The sequence below is a fragment of the Cygnus olor genome, chromosome 11 (assembly GCF_009769625.2).
Source record: "Cygnus olor isolate bCygOlo1 chromosome 11, bCygOlo1.pri.v2, whole genome shotgun sequence".
In the NCBI taxonomy this organism is placed as follows: Eukaryota; Metazoa; Chordata; class Aves; order Anseriformes; family Anatidae; genus Cygnus; species Cygnus olor.
In genome coordinates this window covers 21,333,909-21,353,564 of record NC_049179.1, presented here as the reverse complement: position 1 = coordinate 21,353,564, position 19,656 = coordinate 21,333,909, and the positions used below count along the sequence as shown (strand labels likewise).

General features: G+C 57.3%; 1 protein-coding gene across 1 annotated transcript in view; it reads right to left on the bottom strand.

Moving 5' to 3' along the window:
- Window positions 1–2,931: 2,931 nt before the first annotated feature.
- ADAMTS7 (ADAM metallopeptidase with thrombospondin type 1 motif 7) overlaps window positions 2,932–19,656 on the bottom strand; it is a 50,184-nt gene continuing 33,459 nt past the window's right edge. Inside the window, exons 19-24 of the mRNA XM_040570046.1 lie at window positions 16,964–18,763; window positions 15,330–15,482; window positions 14,559–14,732; window positions 13,692–13,838; window positions 13,112–13,271; window positions 2,932–4,628 (exon numbers count right to left, since the gene is read on the bottom strand). Of these exons, the coding sequence (XP_040425980.1) occupies window positions 4,459–4,628; window positions 13,112–13,271; window positions 13,692–13,838; window positions 14,559–14,732; window positions 15,330–15,482; window positions 16,964–18,763 (2,604 nt within the window). The 3' untranslated portion in view covers window positions 2,932–4,458. The remainder of the gene's footprint in view (window positions 4,629–13,111; window positions 13,272–13,691; window positions 13,839–14,558; window positions 14,733–15,329; window positions 15,483–16,963; window positions 18,764–19,656) is intronic.

The following is a 19,656-nucleotide window of genomic DNA, read 5'->3' as shown; positions in this document are numbered from 1 at the left end:
CCACACCTGAGCAAATCACTTCAAAGCTGCACTTCGGGGCAGACTGCCTTCAGGGTCAAATCATTTTTCAAATTTGTTTCGTCAACAGCTTGTCAAGAACGGAGCTGCATGATGTGATGGTTTTCCCTCGTGCCAGATCCGCCGTCTGCGGGTTGGTGACGTGTTACGCTGAAAAACGGCAAGTGAAACCTGTGAGCAAATCTTTCCCTGCTCTGTAATTAGCAGCTGAAGTCTACAATAGATGTCAGGAAACTTAACCGAAAGCCTCTTCAAAAAACATATTGTTTGCTCTATTTCCTTTGTGGAAAATACAGGAAAAAACTACTTGTGAGCATCTGCTCTGAGCCCACGTCGGGTGCGCTGGGGCGGCCAGAGGTCAGGGGCTGGGGGAGGCCGGGGGCTGAGGAGCAGCGCGGCCCCCACCCGGCAGTGCCGCTCCCTGGGCGAGGTGTCCAGGCACAAACGCTGCGCGTTGCCGCAGCTCTTGGTGAGGCCCCGATGCCCAGTGTCAGGAAAGCCTCAGCCAAAAGCACCGGCACAGCTCTCTCCATTTTTGCCCATCCGGGCTTGTGTTCTTCCACTCAAAGGGGCGCTGCTGCTGCGCTGTGCCCGACTGCCGCCCCCCCAGCACCTTGTTGTAGCCGTCGGCAGCTGGAGGCTACGCAGGGGGAGCTTTGCTGCCTCGGGTTTTGTTTAAAACATCAGAAAGAGTGCCCTGCAAAACCTTGCACAACATCAGTTCCATTACACCACGCGTGTGCTTCCCCCGACTTAGTGCAGCGGTGGCACAGCGCGGGGTCCTGTTGAATATATGCCTGTACGTAATGACATACGTACCCAGCTGTGAGCAGCTCGGCATGCGCAGACGCCAGCAGCCCACAGTGTCCGTGCTGCGGGCAGGGGACGGCGCAGTCTGTGCCACACACACAGAAGTCTCTGATGACACAACATTTTAAGACCAACTCATTTGAAACGGGAGACATTTTCTGGCCTTGCCTTGCTCCGCTATCAGTGGCTGCTGTGGTTGAGCTCGCCTAGATTTGTTTAAACGTGCATTCCTGCCCTAAAACCCAGCCCACAATGCCCGTTAAATTGATCCAGCGCACCGCATCCGGACGGCACAGGGAGGCGAACTGGCTGCAAGAACAACGTTCCCGGCAGCTTAGCAGGGAAACCAAATGTTTTTCAAACAGGCCAAGTAAAACCGAGCGGACAAAGGTCAGAGAGACTCCGAGTCCCGCGCTGCGAAGGTTCACAATTAGTGGGAAAACCCGCCTTTGCTGTGTGGCAAATGAAGCATACGTGTTTTGCACAGTTGGTCTTCAATGGGGTCTTTCTGAAGTAATGAACCAAAAGTATCTTATAATGACAAATTGAATGCATCCCGGCAGCCACATATCCTGTATCTGCGATGAAAAGCATTGCTTTGGGCTTTTCTTCTGCACGGGCTATTGCCAGCGAGGGCTGGGAGGGGAATGCCCCAGGGCCCAGGGTGTGCGGCACCGTCCTGGCGCGCAGTGGGCAGCGTGGGAGTGGGCAGCGTGCGAGGCCACCAAGCTCGGGGACCGCGGCCATGGCCTCTGAAGAGCAAGCAGACCGCACCTTTCCTGGTGACAGCGGAGCACGAACAGCGCCAGGAAAATGAGTAAGCCTTGTAAGACGCGCTAAGGAGAAAACGGAATAGTGACTATGGAGAGCCGGGGTGAGTTCTGGGAAGAAATGACGCCCGGTGCAGCTGCAGCCCCCAGATGCCCGGCCTGGTGCAGCGCTGGGGGAGACGGACAGCCAGCGGCCCCCTGCTCCGCTGCTGTGTGTAGGATCTGCTCGGCAGAATGAAATTCAGTTTTCTTTTTTTTTAAAAAATGTCCAGAAGCCGGAACCTGACGTGTTCTTGCTTTTCTCTTTCATACTCTGCTCTAATTAATGTAGCAAAAAGGATAAACTTGCTTTCCTGGTAAACCACGCCCTTAGATACTGCAGAGAAAAGCAGTTTCTAATCCAAACATCTGATTTATAATCACTTTTCTGCATTCATGTGCAGACTCCTGCTGTGGTTATTTCTAAGGTAATGACCTTCTAGTATTGACACATTAATGAAACTGTTTTTTTTTTTTTATATAAAAAAGGCATTTCTGTTTAGCTCCTTGGTTACAAGCAGCAGGTCCAAACACCAATATTGACAAAACAGAGCAAGGAAATATCCCGGTCTGCTCCTGGGCTACGTCTGGATTTGCTGTGAGAGGAAGCGATGAGCTCTGCACCCCCCTGCGCACCCTCTGGTTTAGAGCAGGTCCCGCTCTCAGAGGTGTCTCACCTCTAATGTATCAAGGTGCAGATAAATCAGGGCGAATTTAAATCTTTCGATGAACGTCTGCATTTCAATGTGAGCTGCCTGCACTGGCTGTGGTGCCACACATGGAGCATCAGCGTTTTGACTCGGGCTGCTTCATCGTTACAGTTAGCACTGAAATGAATTGATTTGCAAACCTGGAGTCAGCAGCACCGCAATCCAGAAGCTGAAGCCTTTAGATTTGTGAGTGCCACTACTTTACCCCAACTCTATAGAGCTCAGATTGCAATCACACAAATCCCAGTTTCAATCGGCTGCCGTAAATGATTTTCAGATGCAAACTGATTGCTCCATTCGGCTGCAGCTAAGATGAGAGTAATCAAACCCCTGCTGTTGTCAGTACCTAAAGAGCCTCCACTTAACTGAGTTTTCAATGAAAAGCCCTTTAAAATTCCCCAAGGGGAAGAGAAAATATGAAACCCTTCCATTTCCTTCAGTAACTGTTTAATTTAACACACTTATGAGCTATAGCCATTAAAACCCAACACATTTAGAGGCTGTTCCTCAGCAAAACCTAGGAGCACCGACAGAAGCAGAGGACGGATGGTGCCGACGCAAAGGAAAACAGGAATGAACGCAGGCTCTTTAAACATACAAATTTACACCACATTGGAAAGGAGTACAACACAAACAGTGAAGTCTGGGCTTGTGTTTTACATACAAGTTACACACAGGAATTTCCCTTGTTACGCGGCAGTACTGCACGTTGTCCCAGACAGTACAAATTAAGAAAAAAATCCATCCTGGACTCTGTGACCGCATTGCTCAATACAGTGCAGCTCATGCCGGGCTCAGTCCTTTTTCCGTTCAGTTTAGCGCCAGCAGGGTTGTGTTCACGGTCTCCCCAGTTTCATCTATAGGCTGAAGAGTAACACAGAAAGGACGTGCCACCGAGACGCGCCTGACGCCCTCCAGGAACCAACCTAAGAGCAAAACCTCCCCAGGCCACCGAGGATTAACACACGAGCACCGGCTGCGAGGGCTGCGCAAGCCGAGGTGCCGCTCGTACAATAGCAGATACTCTAGATAAAAGAATCGACTAACCTTAACAGAAGTGACTCTATATAAGCAGAAAGAAGGGTTTTAGCTTGGCAAGAGCACAGAAAAACACCTTAACCAACCATTACACTTCTATGCCGTAACTGCATACAGAAATCCAGTTGTGTGAGTACAATTCACTTTGCCAGTCGGGCTTCCGCGAGGAACCACGCAGCCAAGGTAAGAGCGCGGTGTTTGCCGGGCAGAGGCTCACAGCTGGGGCCAGAGCCGCTTCCCATCTCTGTCATCAGTACATGCAAGGGCCTACGCTGTCCGACTCCAGAGCAAGACTCATGTCATTCATGCCTTGATGTCCCTAACCAGTGCCTCCACACCGCCCACGAGCGTGGGCAATGGCTTTGCAGCAGAAGCCGGCAGTGGGATGAAGAGGGCAGAGCCCTTGCGTGCACTGTGAGCCTGGGACTTTCGGTGGGAACTGAAGCCGAAAGCTTTCTGCCTCTGATCTCTCTCCATTTCTTAAATTATGGTTATTTAGCTTCAGTGCGTAAACAATTCAATGAAAATTACAGAAATGGGTTGCCAGCTTCCAGTCCCTTAAGGGAAAAAAAAAATGACTCCAAATGGTCAGCTGTAGTGGTGGAATGACAGATACTCACTTACATATATAAAAATAACAATAAAAGTCAAGAGTTTCGTGCTGGCCTGCCAACACCATCAAGAGGCTTAAAATGTCAAATGATAGCACCATAAGCATTTCTGAGAAGTCTCCCCCAAATTATTGCTGCTTTAAGTTTCCCTTCCCTAAAACGCTTTCTCTTTGATCGCTCAGTGCTGGCTGCAACCCCGACGGAGAGCTGCGCCCGCCCCGGCACATTCCCCGTGGGACCCACGCACCCAGCCCGAGCCAGACGCTGTTTTTCAGACTGAAGGATTGAGCACCGTTACGTGGAGCACAAATACAACAAATCAAGCCTTCCCTGTGTTTTGCAAGAGCACCGTGTGGCGACAGAGCAGCACACCCGGCTGGTCCCCAGCTCCCTGCCGTGCCGCAGGGCTGCTCCCGGAGCCGCCGCGGGTCCTGGTGCTTTCTGCCCTCGGGGACGGTCCTGTCACCTCCTGGAGGCCCGCTCGTCCCCGCGGTCCCGGCCGGGCGCGTGGTGCCCGTGCTGGCGGCAGCTCTGGCAGCACTGGACGTGGACCGTCGGGAGGTGGCACCTTCCCAGCACCCGCAGGGTCTGGCAGAAGCCGAACGTCAAGCGGTCGCGCTCGCAGACGAAGCCTGGAGGAGATGCGAGAGGACAAGGACAGTGTTACTGCCGCGGCACCGGTACAGTTATCAGGCATTTGACAGCGCAGCTGGCAGAGACCTCAGAAAATGCAGAGCCCACCCTCATCTGAGCAAAGCGCCTGCAGCTGCTGCTTCCTCTGCAAGCACCCAGCAGCTGCAGGAGCCCTCTCCGGGACTGGCAGTGCCACTCAGGCACTTCGTCCACCTCCTTGGGTGCTGCCCGAAGAGACCCTGCCCCCCACAGAACGCCCTCCCTCGTTGCCAGGTACAAACCCTGGTGCTGAGCATCCCGTGGGACGTGGTGAGGAGGGAGCAGCCTCGCCCCCACCATCAGCAGAGGCTGCAGGAATCGGCCCCGCTCCCCCTGCCCCGATCTGCCCAGCTGCTCGCTCCACCAGAGCCTGGCCGGGCTCGAAGGGGCTGCAGCGCGGCACAGCCCCCGCGCCAAGCACGCCTTGTTTGCAGGCACACATTGTTGGTTTGCTTGGATTCTTCATTTCCTCCGTTTTCAGTTTACACAAAAGCAGGCATGTGCCTCACCGAGTCCCACACAGCTGTGCAAAACATTTAAATTACGTCACTTCTGTCCAATTTCACCTCCTGTAGAAGTGATTAACTAACGTGACAGCTTCTCTGTGGAAAAGGGCAAAGCGGCTGCTCCTGCAGCTGGCATCCCTGTGGCCCCCCACGAAACAGCCCCCACGGGACGGCTCCACAAAAGGCTTTTCCCCTTTTCAGGGCGCTTTTGGGCTGGGGAAACACCAGCGGTGGGGAGGGAACCAGGGAGCTCTCGCCGAGCACTGCCCCACGCCGTCTCCTTTCGGTGAACAAAGGGCTTTGTTTAGGGAAAAGCTGATGCCCCCGTTCCCATGAAGGACAATCTGGTCCTCAGTGGTGAGCACAAGGGAGCAGCAGATGCAGAACAGAGACCTTTCCTCCCTCTCTGGAGTTCAATCGCAGCCCTCTGCACCCCCACCCCGTCAGCACGGAGGTCACTATCCTGTTCTAAAATTAATTTTCTATTTCGGTCGAGGTATTTCCTCTCTTCCTTGCTAACAACAGCTACTTCTGCGAAGCCCAAGTGTCTCTGTGCCCTGAAGAAATCACCTCACACCAACTCTGCTGTGGCCACAGCCGACCGGGAGCGAGCACCGGAGCCAGCCCCGCACTGCGTGTAAAAACTCGGGGGCTCAGAAGAACTCAGCACCGCCGCCTGGGGCGCTGGGAACGCCAGCGGCATTTCGGAGGCTCAGCACTGCTGCGGGAGCCGTGCCGTGCTGGGATGGCCCCGCAGAGCACGCTGAGATATTTTAGCAGGGAGCCGCGCACCTTGCTGTGCTTGGCGCTGCGCACAAGCAAAAAGCTCGCGCTTACCCAGCCGGCCTTCCTAGAAAGTTATTCATGGATCGCGCCCAAGCTGCCTCCTGCCCTCCCTTGCAAGAGCTGTGGGGGTTTTGCTGCTGGAGCCTCTCACTGCAGGGCAACCTCCGTGGGCTGGAGCGGACGGTTGGGCTCTCGTCTGATCCCTTTCCAACGGGTCAGCGCCCTGGCGCTGGAATGGAAATCCCCATAGCTGCATCGCCAGGCACCGCACGCAGGCAGAAGCCCGTCTGCCCCGCCAGCGAGAGCTCCCTCTGCGTGCCACGCTAACAGCCGAGGTGCCCCTGCTGCGGAATAAAAGCCGGGACGGGCTGGGAGGGTGGGGAAGAGCCGCCCGCCCCTGCGCCGGAGGTGGCCGCCGCTCCTTCACTGGCCCCACGTCGCAGCCCGGGGCAGGGCTCCGCTTCTCAAAAGCATTTTTATAAAATGAAGTCACCGGGAGCTGCTGACCGCCGGGGGCTTCCCAGGGCGGCCGGACCCAGGCCCAGCGCAGAGCCTTGGGGTGGATGCACGCGGGGTCAGACTCGGCGCGGAAAATCTTGGCTGCGCCCACGGTTCCTCCCTGGAACTTGGGCTTGGGCAGAGGAAGCTGTAATAAGCACTTCATTTTTCAGCTCTTCACAGAAGGTCCCCATAGGTTTGACCCAGTTTTCATGTAATCCTTTTATTGTTATTTTTTCTATTAGCAATTTTTTTTTTATAATCCTAACACTTCATCTGAGCACACGCTCCAATCTTCGAGCTGGTGCCAAACTTCACTCTGCAGAAACGGCTTAAAGCAGGGCTTCCCAAATCCAGGCTAAGTCAGCACATTAGAAACTGAAAACCCACACTTCTGTGGTTGTTTTTTTTTTTAAGTTGGTGCGGAAGTCGTTTTAAATTTCATTTAAGCTTCTGCCTAAGCATTTACTGTCATGCTGGGGAAAAATAAACTTCCTGGTACAGGTTTTGTAAAAACAAGGAAAGGTTGGGCTGAGAGCGGAGCCAGCAAGACGAGAGCATTGAGCCGCTGACCTCTGGCCTGCGGGGCGCTCTCGGAGCCAGCTCCCAGTTTAACCAGCGTTGGCCCCGGCTGCTGCTGCTGGGCCTGCGGTGCCCTGCGCTGGGACGGAGCGCTGGAGGAGGCACCGCATTGAGCAGCTTCGTCGTAGCCAGCGTTAGAGACCAGCCACTGGTGAGCACGCGAGCGATGTGTGCTCGGATGCCGTTTGTTCGTCTCACCCCCGCAGCTCATTTCCAGCTCATTTCCCCGGCCGCGGCGCTGGCACGGCGCAGTCCCTGCCCTCAGAGCCCCGCTGGCGGCACCGTGCTCCTGCAGCGCCGGGAAGTGCCCCGGCGCCAGGCCAGCGAGTCATTTCTTCGTGCACCACACGCAGTGTGAACATCCCTGGTGCTGCGCGATGCGCCCGGCCTCGGCTCCCCCGGGCACTGCAAAGCAAAGCCGTGCTGCCGTCACCGAGCACCCAGCACTCCCGTCCGGCTCGTGCTGCGCACGCCAAAGCCTGTAAAATTCTGAAAGCCTGGAAAACAAGAGGGAAAAGCAGAAAGCACCCATTTTTCAGGCTCTGCTGCTCAGGCTGAGCCCTGTGGCTCCACGCATCACTGAGGAAGGGCGACCAGCACCCCGCCCGGGGGATCGCAGACAGAAGGGGGCAACGGCAGCGCTCTCAGGAGGCGAGCAGGGATCAGCCGTTTGTCGGAGTCTGGATCCAACAGAGAAATTCTCATTTCCGAAGAGCTGATGCAGAGCCAGAACTGGAGGATTTTCCCTGCACTCATGAAAAACAACTGTGCTGTCTTCCACTTCATTCTTATGAATAAAGGGAGGAGTAGAAAAAGCCAACTCTGCTGAAACAAGCCTCTGAACATGACCCCGAGCTTCCTCTCCAGAACTGGAAACCACTTCCAACGCGCCGTGCCCAGAGCGTCCCGCAGCGCCCGCGGGCACCCTGCGACGGGCACGGAGGCCGCAGCACGCAGCCGTTTCGTGTCGATGGGCTCCCTGATTCCTTCACTTCTATTTTTGTACAAGATCGGGCAGGGTAACGGTGCTGGGCAGCAGCCCCGAGCCCTCTGCTTCCAGAGCCTGGGGGCGAGCGCAGGGAGCGACTGCAAACGAGCGTTAACACGCGGCTGAGGGCGCTGACCCTGCGGGCCGTGGGGAGAGCTCTCCTTCGTCAGTTTTGCCCTTGCTTTCTTTGTTTTTAGCACTTACAGCCTGAGCCGGCTGCCCCGTGCCCACACAGGGTGCCCCATGCCGTGCACCCAGCACCCAGCGCGGGAGGTGAGCCGATTTTTTCACCCTAACTGTTCGCACTGGACACTGAAGCCCATCACAATTTACGCTTTCAGAAACCTAAATCTACAGATCGCCAAGGAGGGGAGAGAAGCGTCTTCCCTGCCGTTACTCAACCCAAGGTCATTCACATAAAGCGTGCGGGCATTGCACTAAGCAAAACCCCGCTGTTCTCAGCTGGGAGAGGAAACGTGCCGTTCCTCTTCCATCCGTATGACAATTGCTGTGTTTTCTCTTGCGGTGCGCAGGTTTCAGCGGGAGCTGCGCCGGGCTGGGGCTGCACGGCCCCAGGGCTGGGGCTGGGGCACAGGAGCTGGGCCCTGCGGGCTGCTGCCGGGTCCTGCCCCGGCTGGAGGAGAGCGGCGCTGGCCGGGGATGTCGCACGGCCTCTGCCGGGCCACGGCACGGAAGGCACGGTGGTAGGTAAGGCCAAAATGCGCAACAGCCATTGCGCCTACATTGCATAAAAGCCACAAAAATCCTTTCCCAAGCTCCCGCTCTCTATTGACTGCTGCTGTTAATTAGCAGTAAGTGAAGGGCACTTAATGACTCGGCCAGCAGTGCCTCCCTGTCTTGCCATGAGGATGAAGACTTACATGCTCAGATGAGAGTAAATTGGAATTCGCTGCAATTATTTCTAGCGGGTATCCCTCGTGGACAAACTTAGCTGTATGCAGAACCATGAATAATCTCATTTCCCTACTGAAAGCAAGAAGGAATACAATGTCTAATTGCCAATTAATCTCGAGGTGGCTGGAAACACAGCCAGACACTGGGTGCGGAGCCGAACGCGCGGGCGGGAGGAGGAGAGGAGCCCGGGGTCTGCCCCTCGCCCAGGCTCCCCAAACCAGCCGACCTTGGCGCTGCTCCCGGGACACGAGGCTGAGCCCCCCCTTCCCGCTGGCTAGGAACATCTGTCTAATTCCTAGAGAAACCACATCTATGGCCCGTTTGTACACGCTTGTTCTGGGGCCAGCTGTACTCTTTAATTCCTTTCCCTCTCTGGTATCTGAAGGCTGAGCTCCTGATGGGCAACGACCGTCTGCTAACGCATCCCGCAGCACAGCCCCGGCCTCGGCTCCGTTTGGTGGGGTCAGAGGGGGCGGCCCTGGCAGCGCCCAGCCGGGGAGCAGGGGTTTGGGTTCAGCGATGCCCCGACGGACAGGCACGTTATCGGCGTGCTGTGCGTGCTGCTCCTCGCTCCCCAGCACGTTCACGGGCTCGAGCAGGGCAGCAGCGCTCGGAGGTCCCAGGCACCTGCCGGCCTTCCCTCCGGGTCTCTCTGCAAAGGCAGGCACTGCCAGCGGGGCGTCCACGGCGGGGCTGCTTCACCGCCGCCCCAGCCTTCTGCTCCGGCATCCAGCAGCTGCCGCCTCGGTGCTCCAAAACTCCTCTGCCTGCTAGATAAAAGGTGCCTGTGTCTGAGCTCTCACAGGAAAGCTGCCCTCAGCTCCTCTCCAAGGTGGACATAAAACTAAATGTAACATTTAAATGCACAAATCAACATACTTTGTTGTTTTTTTTTTTTCCCCAATTTTCTGAGCTACGAGGAATGATCTGGGGACAGGCGTGGCTGATGTGGGCGTAAAAGCTCCGCTTGGGCTCCGGGCGCAGGCACGGCTGGGATCAGCACAACAAGCCTTCCTGAGACGAAGGCTGCTCTTATCTCTCTGGCAGCGTGTCCGCAGTCCAGCAAATCCGCTCCCACTCTTATCACCTAGGAAGGGCTGCCAAGAGCAGAGGCGTCCCTCGCGCCCCTCCGGAGCAAGCAGCAGCAGGGCTTTCCTGGCACAGCACCGGGAGACCCCGCACAGCCCCTGGGACCTGCGCTGGGGCCAGGAGCTTCACCTGGGGACAGCTGAGCAGGGCAGCGTCCGTCCCCGCGCACCCACCAATGGCTCCTCCATGGGTGGCCTTGTTCTGAGCTTCTCCTGGGCGTGGGGCGACCAGCCACAGGCTTTGGGTCCTCCTCCAGGTCCATGCCACCCTGCGCCCGGCCCCAACGCGGATTCTCTCACCATGGGGTCGTGGTGGTTTTACTCCCTTGTCTTCATATGGGGTAAGAAAACTGTCCCTGGCCTTGCTGGGGCGCCACGAGGACACATCTGAGTGCCTGGTGGGCTCGGGTGCTGCCTGGGAGCCATCTGAGGACACAGCCAACCTTATCTGCTCCACTCACAGCTGGATTCAGCCGTAAAACTACAGGCGCGTTTAAAAATAACTTCTGTGTAATCATCAATTAATTTATAACCTAGCGACAGAACAGGATTCTGGTTTTAATTAATTCCAACCTCCTTTAATTGGAGAGGGCCAATTGCCGGTGAGATGTTTGTTTGTGTTTGCTCTGTTCCATCTCCTTTAAAAATCCATCTGATTATGTTTTAACATTTAAACTCTGCTGAGGTTACTCGCATTTTTGTGTCCGACGAGCACATAATTGCTCCCCAAGACCAACACACGAGCTGGCTGGTACCAGTGCGCTTCGTGTTACGGGAGATAGAGACTCCTTGTCCTCCTAACGTAAACGCTGAATCCCCACAGCCTTCATTAATCTTGTGCAATAAAGATCCTTTAAAACACAGGAAAGGGCTAGAGTTTACGTTCATGCCTTTTCTGGGAGCCTCTGCCTGTGGATTTACACATCTGTGATTTCCTGCCATGTGAAAGTTTTGTTCCTCCTCGTAGTTTGGCAGGAAATGTTTGTATTTCCAAGAGGCGTTTCCTGCCCTGGGCCGCGGCCAGAGCATTTATGTCATTTCTAATCCAGAACTGTAACATTTGTGTGCTTCCTACACATCCCAACGGTTATTCTGGTACAACCTTGGCCGTGCCGAGCATCCACGCGGCTCTCATCGCCAGCCCGTGCTGATGGGAATTTTCCCCCGACAAAAACAGCCGGAACCGCGCGGCACCTCCTGGAGAAGCCCGACTGGCCGCCACCTCCACGCCGAACCGGGGAAGCAGCGCGGGCTGCGGGAGGAGCAGGGCTGCCTGCACCACGGACACGCGGCGGCACGGGCGGGTACGGGGCTGCGGGGTGCCCCTCCTGCGGGGCCAGCTCCAGCCCCCCCGGCTCTTCCTTACGGCCAGGGCCAGCTCCCGTGGGTGAAATGTTTCTTGCCGGGCAGACAAGAAGCTTTCTTCCCCAGACACATTGAAAAGATAAGGCTGATTAACAATTAGTGAGTGACATCTAATCCCCCATTATATTGCTTTTCCTCTTAAGAGCTCTTAACCCCTGCGGCGTGCACATTTCTGGCTAACAGGGACCTGCCCGCTGCCACGGGACACGTTTCTCTGAGTGAATGGGGAAGTGAAGAAGCAAACCGAGTGCCTGCCGCACAGCTGAGCGCTGCGTCTGCAGCCCGAGCAGGCAAACCAAGGTGGCAGACAGCATCACCCCGATGGGACGAGCTCACCAGGACGTATCCACAGGCGCCAGAGACCTGGTCTTACCTGATTTTTCTCATGGTGAGCCCATGCTGGTCTCAAAAGTTTTATAATGGTCAGAAAGCTTCACCTCTTGGTCTTTAGTTCTGGCTTCCTCTTTCCGAGGAACACATCACTTCTGCCCCAGGTCCCTCCACAGCAGCCCAGTTGCTCACTCGGGTGGGCGCTGGCGGTCCCTTGGCTGGGTGGCGCTGCTGCCCCGGGCACGTAAATCCCAGCTCCCACTCACGGCCCTACAAACACCCCCAGCCCCTTGACAGCTGAATGCTCTGGACATTTATAGACGGTTTGAATATTCCCACTTAATTACTGGTTAGCCAAACTAGCCTTATACAAGTAACGTATGAAACCCTCCCTCCAGCTTGCAATTAACGTCGAGTGCTTTTTTAGAACTCCTTCCAACCGTGCAGCGTCGCTGATCCCAGGACAAAGCCTGCCCTTCGGCGTGCTGCCCCTCCGCTCACCCCACTCCGGCACGAGCACAGACCTCCCTTCCTTCCCGTCCCCCTGCCCGCCAGCTGCTGCCAACCCTCCTGTGTTCACACCCAGGTCCCTCCCCCTGTCCTGCTTTCCAGGTTTCGGCATCCCCCGAGTGGCCCCATCCAGCTCATCCTCTCACAGCCACGCTGATTTTCGGCAGGCTGACCCTCGCTCTGATTTTCCCTCCTGCTCAGCAGCAGCAGCAGTGCCACCAGCACGCGCCAGCCCTGGAGATCAGCGCTGCTCTTGGTACGCCGCCCAGCTCTCGGGTCCCGCACCCAGCCCCCAACCACACAACTGCACAGCCCGGGGGGCTGACAAGTGAGAGACGGGGAGGAGAAAAATAAAGAACGGCTCTGAGCCTGGCTAGAAAACACATCCATGGTGCTGGACAGAGGTAGTGTCTCCAACCACCACAGAGGATGATGGAGGGCAAAGCACTGCATGTGTGGTCACACCTGCATGGGTGCTCGGGAGCACTCTGTGCTCGCACTGGAAGTGCAGCTCCCTTGCGTGAAGCTTGAAGTTTTCACGCCCAGCGACAGCGCGTAATCTCCTGTACCTCTTGCCTTTCTCCATTATGACTTCTGCCAACCTTATGTAAAGTAAAACATCAACCCCAACCTCAACCCCGAACATCCAGGCACTGCAGCACGACCCAGACACACGTTTACGCCCATCTCCTCGAAACCAAGCGGGGCTGTCTGTTGGCAACTGCCTGAATGGCAGAGTGGCACCGGCTGTGTGTGCTGCCTGGGAAGGGGTGATACCAACCAGCTCACACAAGCTCTTGGGGAGCACGATCACATTAAAGAGAGAATGTTTAGTCATCAGGAGTAGAACGGCCCAGGGGGCATCACTCACTCACCCGCCTCGGTGCCTTCGCAGTCCTGCGGGTTGCACTTCTGCGTGCTCTCGGGCCAGGGCTCGTGGTCGCAGAGGCTGCTGTCCTCCTCCACCTGCCCCGTCTGCGTGTTGATGCACTTCACCTGGCGCCGCTGGACGCCCCCGCCGCAGGGCGCCGAGCACTGCGGGAGCAGGCAGAGCCGTCAGCTGGGCCGGCAGCACCGGGCCCTGGGGAGTTTTTATGCTGTTATTGCACCGCTCCCCGGTTTGGTTTGGAAGGCTGTTTTTTTACCCCTGCTCCTTGCATTTGTGCAAGAGAGCTGTTCCCATTCTGCCGCTGCCACGTGCTGCAGACGAGGGTGCCCGGCCAACTCGGGCGTGGGGCAGATGGCGCTGACCAAGCTTATTGACTTCAGCAGCCATGGCAATGACAGCACCAGGGACATCTTTATCTATTGCTTTTGTAAAGAAACCACGGGAGGGGCACACAGCACCTCTCAACCCAGAGCTCCGTGGAGGAGCTGCACCAGCACGGCGAGGAGGATGCTGATCCAGCGCAGAGCTCATGGGAGAACTGTGCCTCGCCGCTCGCATCTGCTCACCTGTCCCCAGGAGCCCACCACCCAGCTGGTGCAGGGGTGGGTGTTGCAGGGCCGGGTGTTGTTGGGCCGTAGTGCCTCATCGCAGCGGCTCAGCTCCGGGCACGTCACCAGGCGCTCCTGCTCCCCCCCGCCGCAGGGCTCTGAGCACTGCAGAGACAAAACTCGTCAAAAGGGGAAGCCGACAGTGTAACGGAACAGCAGACACACTCCGTGCATTGGACTCTTAAGGAGAAAAATATGAAAAATGCCCCTACCGACACATAAGCAAACACAAACTGCTTCCAGGGTCAAATACCAACTTCGCAGCTCCAGCTGCTATCAGCGTGTGGTCTCCTTTTTGGAGATGGGTGCTCTAAACTAGCTTCAAGTTTTCCAGAGGCAGGCAGATACAGGAGACATGCTGCAAGCATCTGCTCCTACATTTAACAGTCAGCCTCAGCCCTCTGCCTCCCTGCCCAGGACAATGGCCCGGGCTCAGGCGATGCTCACCCCTCCCGGCCGCACACCTCCCCTGCAGCAGCTGCCCTGTGCCTCGTGCTGTGGGCAAACACGAGGTGCCAGCCCAGCACGCTTCCAGGGGGAGATACAAAAAATAACTGCATGTGTGAAACATCGCATCACAAGCACACATGCTGTAGACTGCTTCTGAGACGGCCTCACTGCTCACCATGACCTTACAGCTCACTTTTTGGTAAAAGACAACAAACAACTGCCTCCTCTTGCATTTATCTACAAAGAGCTCTCAAAACTTTTGAAAAAACCCAGCTGACACACCTCCTCATGCACCATGGCCAAGCCAGGCACAACGCCCTGCCGCGAGGCGCTGGGGTGCGCGGGCACTGCTCAGCCCTGGCCAGCAGCTCCTACCTCTCTCCAGGAGGACGTGTACCAGTCCAGGCACGGCGCGCTCTGGCAGGGCATCTGCGTCGGCGGTTTGTAGAGGACAGCCTGGCAGTGGAAGGGCCGCAGGAGCCTCTGGTCTCTGGTGTCGATGCAGTGCACGTCCCGAACCTTCACCCCTCCACCGCAGTTCCTGGAGCACTGGGCAAAGGAGAGGCACGTCACGCTGCAGCAAGGGGCTGGGGCAGGGGAGTCCCTCTGGGACGTGACCCGTGGAATAAAATAACGTACTGACACGCTCTGCCTTGGGTTGGCTTGGGATAATGCTCAGCCTCTTTACACCTAAAAGTCTGTGGAGCTCCCAGCTGTAACAGAACAAAGTCTTTTTGCATCAGACAGCTGCTGATCTCCCATCCACGTATCTCGGAGATCGAGGCCACGCAGAATAACAAGGGCTGTTCACCGCTGTTTAACCCAGCAGACTCCTCCAACCTAACTGCAAACACATCCTGCTCCTGTGGATTCTCAACAGCTCTTTTCAGAGACTTTCAAAGCTTCCTTCAATTAGCTTCTGCAGTGCTGGCTTTTAAACCACCCCGTTATTGTGGGATAAAGCAGTTTAAACTCAGTGGCAAGTGCAAAACCTGATCCCCCGCCTTTGCAATCCATGGGGCAAGAGCACAGACTGACAGCAAGTAACCGCCCGCATGGCAGGCACCTGCTGCTTCCCTGTCTCTGTGTGTAACGAAGGGAAATGCTGTGGAAGGAGAGGCAGGGCCCGGGTGCACGCCTGCTTACCTTACTCCAGTTCCCCACGCGCCAGGACGAGCACGGCCTCAGGGAGCACCTCCGAGCGGGGACGGGCTTGCTGGCAGCAGCGCAGTGCCGCTCGGTGCCGGTGCTGCAGCGCACGCTCCGCCAGATCGCGCCCACGCCGCAGGTGGCCGAGCACTGCGAAAACAAGGCAGCCCCTAACGCACCCGGGGGCCGCAGCGGGTGCTCGGCTCACGGCCTCCCCCCGGGGATCAGGAGGGTGCCGGAGGAACGGGACCGGGCCGCGGTGAGGCACGGCCGGGGGATGAAGGAGCTTCGCCAGAGCCTGCGCCTCGCCCTGCCTGGGCTAAAACCCCGCTGTGAGAGGCAGGCGGCCCCTTCTGGGGGGGTGAAGGAGGAAAACCTTCTCCTGCAGAGCTGTGCAGGTGCTCCTAGTCTGAGACGTCCTTTCCTTGCGGGGGGATCTCCGGGTGGTGGGGGTGGCTTTAGGTTTCTTCATTGCTCGATCTCCACTAGCTAGCACTAACGGCTCCAGGGGTTTGCTGTTCTTACAACGATCTCTTTCACACCCTTTGTGCCCGCCTGCCTTCCCCAAGCGCTGCCTGTCCTCTGCTTCCTGACTGCTCCAAGCTCGAGTGAATTTTCCTCTCCGGTTCATTCCCTCTTGACAGGCAGTGCCGACATCTCCTCTTTTGGATTCACCCCTCACTTTCTAGACTGCTCTGAATTATTTTGTAGCAGCCTTTCCACCTCAAAAGCCTGCGCAGGGCTTTCAGAACAGACTGGCTTAGTGAGACCGGCGTAACCCCGTGCCAGGCCCTGCCCCGGTGCTGAAACCGAGAGCAGGGCTCCCTCCAACGCTGCCGACGTCCCGCCGGCTCCGTGGGGAGCACTCGGAGACGCTCGGTGCCCTTTCACAAAGCCCACAGGTGTGACCGTATTTTACTGACACCAACTATTGTCCTCCCAGTTACTGGCTCCTTTGTGCAACCTCCTTAAAAGAGTTCCCCGGTGCTCGGTCTCCAGCGGTTTGCGGCACAGAAGGCTTCTTATTTTTGTGCTTTCTGATAAAAGCCCATTACCACGGATTGCAGAAGCCATTTGTCTGTCACTGCAAGAGCAGCCACGGGACAGCTATGCAGTCAAGTGATAGCCGATAATTACAGATAATCCCCCATTCACTACGTTAAGCACAGCCCCTTCCCTGCGGTAATTTGCAGCCTTAATGCACCTTAGCCTTGACATTTAAACTTCTGCCATTTTGTGGCGTATTTTAAACCACTCTCGCCTATAACATGACAGCAGTTTGCTCCCGGGCCAGACTCTGCTCTCGCCATGTGCCCAGCCACGGAGCAGGGGCTCAGTGCTCTCAGCTCCTCCTGAGCCGGCAGCGCCACCGCAGAGGGCGAGGAGCTGCCACGGCCGGTGCCCGACAGAGTTCTGGCCGCAGAGAGGGCCGCAGGCACCCGGCTCACGCTGCCTTCACCCCATGGCACTTGGTGCTGTCAGCATTTGACGCAAATGCAAAAACGCCTGCGTTAGCTGCGCGCAGAGAGCAGCGCCCCACAGAGTGGTCCTGGGGAAGGGACAGGTCTGCTACCTCCAACCCAGCCCCGTTACACCTCTGATGGGACACAATAATGGGGCACAACACCTACCTCGCTCCAGCTGCCGACCTCCCAGCTGGGCGTCGCAGTGGCTGTTTCAGCAGTGGATGGCAGCAGCAAAGCCTCGTCCTGCCCCCAGAGCCCCGGGGGGGTGGGAGCGGGCTGGGATCCCTCCTGGTCCCCGTCACCGTAAGCAAATGTCCCCGGGGCTGCCGATGGGGAGCGCCGCCCCGGAGCGGTGCTGCCGATCTGGGCCACGCTGGAGGTCTGGGGGGCGTGGGGGGCGGCTGGCTCCGGGTGGTGCAGCACCCGCGTCTCCCCCAGCCTCCCCTCGGTCCACGCCGCCGGTGGGGGCTCAGGGGGCGATGTTCCTGCGGGAGGGCTGCGAGCTGGGGACGCCGGGGGGGCTGGCGCCAGGGCAGCTCTCGGGGTGAGGCCGCTGGAGGCGAGCCGGGTGGGCGACCCAGGCGTGGCGGGGGACACGGACACGGGTGCTGGCAGGGCGGTTGTGGCCACGAAGGGGGCCGAGGTGAGGGACGGGGGGGTGCGGTGCCCCGCCTGCGGCCATGCCTCCCACGGGGGGCTCCTCGTAGCACCTGCAGGATGGGGGCTTGCAACGGGACCAGCGCCTTCAGCGTGCCTGCCCACCTCCTGCTGCGGTCTGTGGGCGGTGGGGAAGGTCGGACGGGTCCCCTCTGCCACATTGCGTGTCCCCTCTTCTGTCGCGTGCATGTGCGCAGTCCCCTCTGGTGCTGGTATTTCTGCCAGCTCTTCCTGCTCTTCGGTCTTGGAGGCAGCACCGTTATCATCACTGGTGATGACAAAACCCGTTTCCCATGAGTTTTCCCGGCCCTTCCCAGCGCTGGCAGCGTTGTCAGGAGCCGCCGTGCTTGCACGGCCTCTGTTCCCAGGCTCTCCCACGCGCTGCAGGCTGTGGGACGTGCTGTCTGCACCAGCACTGCCCCTGTCAACAGGCAGCGGCGCGGAGGGAGCAGCCGGAGCCCAGGGAGCGAGGCTGCGGGCTGCAGCATCCCACGCAGGAACAGTGCCTGCCAGCACGGCACCTGCGGGCTGATCGGGGAGCAGGTTACCCAGGCTGCTGGGAGAGCCACGACTTGCCGCAGGCTGGGTGGGCAGCAGCTCCTCGGAGCGGGGCACGAGCACTGCTCCCCCCTCATCACTTGTGGGAGCAGCTGTGGCCGTGCTGGGAGCGGTTGTGCTGGTTCCCCTGTGCTCAGGGGCCATGCCAAGGAGGTCACTGACGACTAAACCCCCCGACTCTGCCTCCCCTTCGCTGTGCACAGGAGCAGAAACATTTGCTTCGCTTTGCTTCACCAGCTCGTCCCCATTTGCTCCTCCTCCTGGCTCCACGGCGTGCAGGACATCTGCGGGCAGCTCAGGAGGCTCCTCCACATCGTTGCTGCTCAGCTCGGGCTTAGGGCCCTCGCTTTTGGTTTCTTTCTCAGTGAAGGGGTAATACGACAGATCCTCATGGAAGTTGATAAAATTATAATCGTAGTAAAAATCATCAACGAAGACGTTTCCTTTTCTGGATGAGAAGTCCTCCTCAGTTATGATATTGACATCACTGGACTCTGGGATGTTTGGAATTAGGGGGTTAAATTCAGTGATATGGTTATTGGCGATGTAGTCTATCTCATTAAACATTTCTCTGCTGGAAGAGCCACTGCCAGACCAGTCGGCGTTGGCGTTGTCCAATTTCATCTGGCACTGTGGCAAGGAGCAAATAGTTTCCGAGCTGGGTCTTTGTTCAGGGTCACAAGTCGCTTGGGTATTATTGCTGCAGTACACAGGGCGCCTTTGTGTTCCATTGCCACACGTTGCTGAGCACTAGGGAAGGAAGAGAAACGAACATTTCAGAGAGGAGAGCACGGGAGATGTAGGATGCCAGGCGGAAGCGTTGGTCTGGGCAGCGGGCGAGGGGCTTCCCGTGGCTCTGCCTCTGCCACCACCCACCCGGGTCCCTGGGCTGTGCAGGTCCCGTCGTGGTGCGGGGCAGTCGGCGTGCCTGCTGAGCTCCGGGGCCGTCTCCCCCTTAAGGACCGCCTCAGCAGGGGGTACGTACTGCAGGGCGTTTTGCTCAGGGTGATCCCTGACCGGCACTGCAGCCAGAAGTGATTTTCCCGGGAGATGAGCATTGTAAAGGGCTTTGGATAAGATGATCTAATAGGTCTTCTCTAAGTGACCTATCTCCATGAATTACATCTCTTCTTCTGGAAGAGAATGTTTTAAAGAAGGAGATAATAACGGGGGTGTTGTCCTAGCAAGCAAAGGAAAAAAGCGAGGATCAATGAGTGGCTTTGTGGCAGACACCCTCCCCTCCACCATAACGGTCTCTTTGAGGTTGCTCAGTAGAGAAGAAACCCACAAACTGCAGCGAGGGACGGCAACGTTTTCTTCAAGATAAGTAAACCGTGGCGCTACGACCACCACATGTGGGTTGCAGAAGCCACGGGCTGCTGCAGTTTGCTGTGGCAGCTGCGCAGAGCATTAGTCACGTACAGCAACACGCTCACACAGCCCAGCCAGCAAGAATAAATAATCACCAAGTCAAACAAACCCAGCAGAGGGGGTTTCTGCAAAAATCGCTGTTCTCTGGATGAAAACGGATGGGCTGGGGCAGGGGTTTGGTGCGCGGCCACCAGCGCTGGAAGGTAAGAGCGTAAGGTGGGCAGACAGAGCCCTCGGGGTGTCTGCAGCGCCTCTGCGCTGGGCTGGCCTGG